General features: G+C 39.2%; 3 protein-coding genes across 6 annotated transcripts in view; all 3 read left to right on the top strand.

Moving 5' to 3' along the window:
• The window catches only part of LOC113201681 (potassium voltage-gated channel protein Shaw), a 109,817-nt gene that overhangs the window by 47,517 nt on the left and 54,418 nt on the right, over window positions 1-7,882 (top strand). The gene's annotated exons all lie outside the window — the stretch shown is intronic.
• The window catches only part of LOC113201680 (dentin sialophosphoprotein-like), a 7,332-nt gene continuing 3,155 nt past the window's right edge, over window positions 3,706-7,882 (top strand). The window contains exon 1 of the mRNA XM_052272690.1: window positions 3,706-5,518. Within this exon, the coding sequence (XP_052128650.1) occupies window positions 5,341-5,518 (178 nt within the window). The 5' untranslated portion in view covers window positions 3,706-5,340. The remainder of the gene's footprint in view (window positions 5,519-7,882) is intronic.
• LOC127750596 (dentin sialophosphoprotein-like) lies at window positions 5,517-7,798 on the top strand. Its single transcript, XM_052272695.1, has 6 exons — window positions 5,517-5,929; window positions 5,997-6,122; window positions 6,207-6,287; window positions 6,385-7,185; window positions 7,257-7,500; window positions 7,581-7,798. The coding sequence occupies exons 1-6, from the start codon at window positions 5,786-5,788 to the stop codon at window positions 7,781-7,783; spliced, it is 1,599 nt and encodes a 532-aa protein (XP_052128655.1). The 5' UTR covers window positions 5,517-5,785; the 3' UTR covers window positions 7,784-7,798.

Below are 7,882 nucleotides of genomic sequence, written 5' to 3'. Positions count from 1 at the left end.
CTGAATTTTCAGACTAAGTGGTATGGTAAGGCACTACTGAAATTTCAGACCCGGGTGCAGTCTGAATTTTCAGACTACTGGTCTGTAAAAAAACTTCAGACTAAAAGTACTGAAAATTCAGTAAAACTTTTTTTACAGTGCTCTGCCTGCCGGGCCTTGGCTCCGGCCGGGCCGGGCCGCCGGGCCTTTACGGCCCCAATAAATGGCTTGATGGGAGTCAAGGCTCATGGAGTCCCCCGCCCCTTCCCTACGTTCTCTTGCGCCGCCCGATCAAACGAGGTAGGTGTGTTTGTGTGTGTCCGTGTGGGGAGGGTAGAGGGTGAGTACGTGCGCCTGTGTAAGAAACTTCCACGAGAAGGAATACCTGCAAGATTTTAAGCTGTTAATTGCTTCCTTTTGAAAGTGTGCTTGTATTTCATCAAGTTCTTGGTGCCTTGTTTAAAATGAACATTGTTGCGGTAACGGTGTAACAGCGTAGTGTGTTCACCATATAAAAAGCGGGGCGGACTGATAAGGGGGGGGGGGGAGGCAGGTCACACTACAATTTTACGATTTACTCAGGCAGCACTGATGATGTGAACAAAAGCGTCTTTCGTCGGCCAAACTACCCAATTCGACGCAGAGTGTAGTTTGTGTAAAGTTATTTACCTACTATTTCGAGTGGAGCTATGGAAACTATGAAAACACTGGTCTTGGCCTTAATTCTAATAATTTACTGTTAATGGGTGGGGTCTTTTGACAAATTATCGGCCTTCTTCTTCTTCTGTTTCTTCTTCTTCTTCTCAGAAAGCAGAACGCCAAATAGAGGTGTCTTTGAACGCCATAACATGTAACGTCTTTTTGGCAGTTAGCAGCTTTGAACATCAACATGTGGCGCCTATGCAAACGCCAAAGTTTTGCATTAATCAGAGGACGCCGATACTTTGGCGTTAAAATATGCCAAATAGTTTACGGTGTTGTAATTTTTTAACATTATCTTTGGTGAAGGCCGAAGTGTGCTTAAATCCGCTGTGTCTAAAACAAGATCTCTGCTACATTTTACTATGTAATGGTATTTAGGTGTTTCCACAATTTATGTTTCTCCCCACGCAAATGTTATGGCCTCCCTCGTAAAAAGCTTTTATTAAAATTAGTTAAACCTTAATTCAGTGTTTATTCATTTTTAATTTAAACTTAATTTGAGCCCCTTTTTTTAATTTGGTGTTAATAAAGAGTAATTACGGTTTTATTAACCGCTCTAAGCCTTTCTTATTAACGTTAATTAGTGTTTGTTGCTCTTAATAAAATCCATCAATGGCTGATCTTTATTACTTTAGGGTAATAAATGTCAATTAACGGTTATAAACCATTGATAAAGAAACGTTTAATTAAAGCAAACAACTTTTAATAAGCTTTACTTAGTTTCTGTGGGACATTTCATCTGATTAAACAATCAATTTAATATAATTAAGTTTTATTGACAGCTGATTAAGTTTTATTAACTGCTCATTTACACATTTTACTGTAACCAAATATTCACAAAGACAAAAAAATACTTTGACTAGGATTTACAAAGAAATGTGACATAACAACTCAAAGTAACAAATTTACAAATTTACCTCATAAGTGTTAGGTCGAAGACACAAATAATCACCGACTCTGATGACTTTGCAGCGAATATCAGTCAACTGAATTATATTTATTTGGTTTGAAATAACAATTGGAATGATGTGATTGACTACAAGTCCAGTGCCATGGAGAGTAAAAGAGCGAAGATGCTCTACATCAAATTTTTGAACTAGGGCTACTCTTGAGTCACTGACTTCACAAAAATATTTTATCATACCATATTCCATTCTCTGATTTGAAGTGTTAAAGTAAGAGATTGTAAAATTGTTCCGTCTCTTTTGCCTTTTGTATATATAGCTTGTATACACTTCATGATTTATTCGTGCTCTGTAGTACACTTCAACCTTAGCTTCTTGGAACGTTGCAGTTAACAACGCTGATTCATCCTTGGTAAAACTACAATTACTGACTCTATTTTTTAGCTCAATTGCTTCAGTATTAGAAGAAATGATGTGCTTCTTGACACGTCCCTCAAGTATTCCTACTCCAAATGCTAAGTTGATGTTGTTTACTAGCTCTTTAGCTTGATGTTTACTGCCATGTATGAACTTAGCAAGTTTTCCATTGAAGTTTTCAAATTGAAAAGCTGAATGGCTCCACAAAGGTCCATTCCTTTTAACAATAAGAGGAAGGTGAAGTAGGTTATGAACATAATACGTAAAGAAATCAGCTTTGTAAAGTCTGGTAAAATCGGCACAGAACAATTCAAGCATTGCAGTTGATTTTGCAATATCAATATCACTAACACTGTTTTGGAGCAGCAAGTAAAACGAAATGACTAGCAGCATCCAATGCTGAAAATACTCCTCCGTCATGCACTGAGAAAAAATAATAATTGAATAATACAGTAAGAATGATCTGAATTCATTAGCTTTCCATTTGGCAAAATATTCTGTAGATCTTGGTATTCTTGTTATAAAGTCTGGCACTCGAATGTTTTCAAGGAATTCATTAATAATGTCCTGCTTGTTTGATAAATTCCAGGGCCCACTTTTGGTAAATAAAATTGTCATGAGATGCTTCACAAGACAGAGTAAGGCATGCATATATTCAGGGAAAACCACAGTACTTCTGTCACATCCTGGTAATGATTCCACAATACTTCTCCCCTTTACTCCCTTAATGGCTTTCAGTTCTCCTCCCTCTAGCCTCTGTCTCTTCCTTGATTGTTTAGCTTGACTCTTCATGCGATCAGCTGTTCGGAGAACCGCCTCCTCTTCAAAGGTGAAAACTCTTCGTCTCTTTTTTCTCTTGACACCAGGTTGCAGGGGCTCTGCAGGAAGCTTCTTCATCTTCTGCTCACAAATATTACAACAATGCTTTCCACCATGAGACAGAATGTTTTGTAACTGGGCCCTGGCAGGTGCATCTGCTATGAATAGTGGAACTGTCACAGAAGTTTGGTGCACTACTTGTGATTTTGGATGAACCCATTGTACTCCCTTCGTATTAAGTAGAGAAATTTCTTCAACAAAAGGCTTTAGGTAAGAGTTCATGTTCGGTTTCGATTCATCTATCCAAATGCCAGATATTAATACATATTTATATCTTAAATGTGGGGGAAGTTCAGCAATGACAAATTCTAGAGGCCATATGGAAACATTTGAGCTTTCACTTAGAGATAAACCATCAGTATGCCCAATCAATGTCAAATTGTAGGGACCAGTAGTCTTCACATTTTTGATAACACTTCCATCACACAAATCATTAATACCTCCTTCTTGATTAGCAGCTGCTTCCCTTTGCAACGCATATTTATCTATTTCATCTGCCAATCCGTGATTCTCAAACAAGTTTTTAATTTGATCAGCAAGGGATAGCTGATAAAACTTTCTACTTTCTGCACCACAAAGTGTGCAGCACATTTCTTCCTCTCCTAAGTAATAGTGACAAATTGAACAATAGAAATGAACTCTCTCCTTGGACAGAGGGCATAAGTCTGACACATACTTCAGTAAACTATGCTTTGATTTTGGCATATTATTGGATTTGGGGAGAAATTTTAAAAGACTTTTCAATGTATCTCCTAATGCAGTTTTTTCCATACTATGTTGCAAGTATAAATTCATGAGTTCAAGTACAGCCTCATCAACAGTTAAACTACAGCCATTATACACTGAGGGGGAAACAAAATCACCATCTGAATCACTATCACTTCCTATTTGTTCACTGTCACTGCTATCGCAACTCTGCTCAAGCTCACTACTACTTGAAGAATAATGTTCATCTCCACAACTACTACTACTGCTACTCTTCAAGTCACTGCTCTCACTGCTACTTTCAGCTTCAAAATCAACATTGTCTTCAGAACTGCTATCTGAATATGCAATATGCTGTGCCCAATCGTCTCTAGCAGCCAAGACATTGTTTTCCTCCAGATTGTTAGCTTGGAGAGACTCGTGATTGCGATCAGTGGCAATGAAGACAATCTGGCCAGACATATCATCACAACTATTTTGTGTGCTGAAACCATCATGAAGACTGTCAACATTGTGATTAGTCTCATCCACCTCACTTTGTGAATAATAATTAGATGAACTGGGAACCTAAAATGTAAGATTAACTTGTGTAGATTATTGATTGTTTTAAAAATAACGGATGTAAGTAGGAAAATAGTGACACATACCATATCATTTAAGTTTTCAGAGAGATTACTTTCACAATGTTGAAACAAGAGCATGTTGTTATTTTGAGGCTGCTCGTACTGATTTGTAACAGAATTGTCTTGGATAGTGACACGATCTTCAAGACTTTCAGTATCGTCATCATTCACATCTTCCTGTGTGCGCAAACGTTTGGATGAACTTGAATCCTACAAAAACAAAGAAAGCCTCTCATAGAATGTAAGCGTTGTAAAATACAAGAAGGGAAAAGAGCATATAAAATGTACTGACTTACCCCCAATGGTTCAAAGAACGTGTATGGCTTCCGTTTACCATACTTGGTTGGTGATGTTGAATTGACCTCATCTCTTGAGGGTGATGAGACGGGAAAGTCAGCAACGTATGTTGGAGAAGATGTGGGTTCTTGAAAGTATACTGGAGAAGACGGATTGCCTGGTGATGATAAAGGTGATCGATAAGGTGAGGACGCCGAGTGAATCGATTCGTTTCCAGATAAATCCATGTCAAGTTCCTTGGCAGGTTAGTGTCGAATTGTTGAAAACTGAGAAAAACATCCACATACAGCGATTTGAAAAAAGAAATGTCCACATTAAGCACCCATACGCGATAGTATTAATATTTACCCTTATTCATACGAATTCCACATTTTCACAGTCTTTTTTCATTTTAAAGTTTGGACACAGCGAGTATGTTTTTGTTGTAGAAATAACCGAAAATCTAGCAGCCGACCATTAACTTCATGTTGACCAGCACGAACATGTATGATGTATTTTGTTTTCTTCACGGATTTATGTACCGACGACTCCTTATCGTCGATACTTTACAGTTCAAAATTATAAACAGTAATCCGTGCAAAAGTAAATTATTGGATGACTCCTAATGTGTTATCTATAATATGTGCTAGGCTTTATTTGGTTGGCACTTGCTGTTTGTAGAAACGCTTCGCCATTGTTCGTTGTTGGGGAGCTGCCGCTTGTAACGTAACTGCTTCAGCCTCAGCCTAGCCATTTCCGGTTCCCATTACCACTTCGTCCTCGCCTCGTTTCACGTCCGGGTCGTGTTAGCTTTAGCCTCCATTGTGTAACATTATCCGAATGAATCAAGCAGAATGTCGTCCTCCAAATCAAAGAAGTATTTTCTTGTAGAATCAACTGATGGATTCACATATTGTGTTCCATCGCGAGATATTCTTACCGCCGACATTGCGACGGTTGAAGTCGACCAGACTGTCAACTTCAACTATGGCACAAACTCGTCGAACCAGGGCACAGTTCTCCACATTTCAAGTGAGTATTCATAGAACCGCTTCGGTTCGGTTATTTGAATTGTTGAAGTTAGTTGGATTTCTTTGCCACGATGGTATTAGAGAAACTAACCTAATCTATGAAATGCCGCGCCCCGCCAGTTAACCTGGGCTAGTCTATCAATGTAAATCCTAAAAACTCTTGCTGTTAGCATTTGGCGGTTGATTTCCATGTCTCTTCCTGCTTCATCTCATTCAATTTCATGTGATATGTTTTTGTTTAGGTAACGAAAGTACAATTCTTGAAAAGATGAGAAAGCTCAAGAAACAGAAGAAAAGTATAAAGAAAGAGGCAAGCTTTCACGAGGAACTGCCTAGGAAAGCGGCACTGAAGCAGAGAGAGTTAATGACCAATCTGATTCCAACATCATCCAAAGCGTCCTCCAGCGAAAAGGTACTGTGCTAACTACTACCTCTAAAACTTATCTTGTTACAAATTTCTTACATTTTTCTCCCTGCAGGAATGTAGTCTGAAAACTTTGAACGAGGGTGGCAAACTGACTAAACCTCAAGTAAGGAAAATAAAGGCCGCTACAGAGAAAAAAATTGACCAAGAGTTGCACTCAGGTGACGACGGACTTTATGATGTGAGTACCTGCCCTTAAACTTCAGAGTAATTCGTTGATGAAACAAACTTGATAATTTCCGTTCTTTACTCTGTGCTACATTAGGACAACAGTTCAGACCGTACTGAAGTTATGTCATTGAAGTCTGACTCATCTATTGATGCTGCGCAGGAGGGTTCTGTGGAGGTACTTATTGGTTGATGTCTAAGTCAAGTTCTTTTAATTACTTTTAATTAACCTATTTCTTATTAAGTTTAATTACCTGTACCGTTTTGACTTGCAGCTCAATCAAACCAAGAAGCGATGCTTGGGCGCTTTAAAAGAGATATCCCAGGACAAACAGGCATTTTGCATAGCAAAGGATCCGTCTGACATGTCCATAGGACCATTCCTTGCTGTCCAAAAGAATGAAGATACGAACACCATGCAGTTCATAAGGAGGTCAACTCCCGAGTCAGGTAATACAGTGAGTGTTGCAACTCAAGAAGAGCACTCCAAAGTGGCTGGTCCCCCTGCTGATGCTGCTATCACGTCCAATTCTGCTGTCATGACACCTGCTGAAGAGAATAATGTGCCCAATAAGCTTCCCTCAACTGCAGTTGAATCAGCAAGTCCGGCCAATTCTGGGAGTCATGGTGATAAGAAGCAAGATTCGACGGATCCTATGGAGCGCCAGGAGACACATCCTATTTCAAACGAAGATAGTGATGATGGGCCTTCCCGTAAACTGAAGAGAAACAAGAAGAGCAGACGAAATAAGAAGTCTAAAAGAAGTAAAAAAAATAAGAAAAACAAGAAGAGACGAAGAAGGCAATCTTCAAGTAGTTCTGATTCCAGCGATGATTCTGATTCAAGCAGTTCCAGTGACTCGAGTAGTTCATCATCAACCTCCTCTGGTTCAACTTCGGGTTCTTCGTCTTCAGACTCTTCTGACTCTCATTGTAAGAAGCGAAAGAGACATGACTCAGAAGAGAGCTCTGATGAAGGAAAGAGTCATTCAAAGAAGAAAAAGGTCACAGAGACCTCAAGAAACCTGACTGTCTATGATGGTACCAATTATGTGTGTAGTGCCACAGATCCTGGTGTAAGTCTGCACAACTACTATACGTTTTGTAATTGTTTTATTCTTTTGTTTAACATTCAATGTTCTTTCAGGTTGTACTTCTTTCCGAAACTACTGATGGAGTATTTGTCAAATCTGATCAACTTGAGTGGGCTTTAGAGAATGCTACCTCTCCCACGCACTTCATCAGAGCGATGCTTGATAAAGTCTACACCAGTGAGGCTATTCTGAATTGCACAGCACAGGGATTTCCTTCTCGTGGCTTTGGTAAAAAGAAGCTCATGAAAATGCAAACAAAGTGCCGGTTGCACCCAGATGGGAGGAAGGCTCTGCTTGGTAAGACCACTTCTCTGTAGTATGATCTGGGATTTATACCTTTTTTTTGTAAATACTAATAGTGTTTTTTCCACTTGTAGAACGTACAACGAAACTTGAGAACGACAGAAAGACCTGGCGGCCTAGGCAGGGCCTCCCAGCATTTAAGCAGTCTTTTGCGGGTGCTATGTGCAGCCTCCGCAAAGCCCTTCTTAAGAAGGCAAAGAAAGAGAAGGAATTGGCGAAGAAGATGAAGAAGAAGATGAAGAAGGAAAAGAATAAGAAGTCCAGGAGGAGGAAGTAGGAGTTATGCATTTTTTCTATATATTCTTAGTTCTAATTGTTGGACTGTATTCTACTTGACTATATATTCTGTATTTCTTTATCAATATGTGTTCTCATT

Source organism: Frankliniella occidentalis, unplaced genomic scaffold (assembly GCF_000697945.3).
Source record: "Frankliniella occidentalis isolate FOCC.00 unplaced genomic scaffold, Focc_3.1 Scaffold218, whole genome shotgun sequence".
NCBI lineage: Eukaryota > Metazoa > Arthropoda > Insecta > Thysanoptera > Thripidae > Frankliniella > Frankliniella occidentalis.
The sequence above is the reverse complement of the archived record's forward strand: the minus strand, read 5'-3'. Positions and strand labels throughout refer to the sequence as shown.

Excerpts from the sequence above, each read along its gene's own strand:
- LOC127750596 (XM_052272695.1), top strand. The coding sequence starts at position 5,786 with ATGAGAAAGCTCAAGAAACAGAAGAAAAGTATAAAGAAAGAGGCAAGC. Across the intron at positions 6,123-6,206 it reads GTGACGACGGACTTTATGAT|GACAACAGTTCAGACCGTAC; the intron begins GTGAGTACCTGC and ends GTGCTACATTAG. Across the intron at positions 7,186-7,256 it reads GTAGTGCCACAGATCCTGGT|GTTGTACTTCTTTCCGAAAC; the intron begins GTAAGTCTGCAC and ends ATGTTCTTTCAG.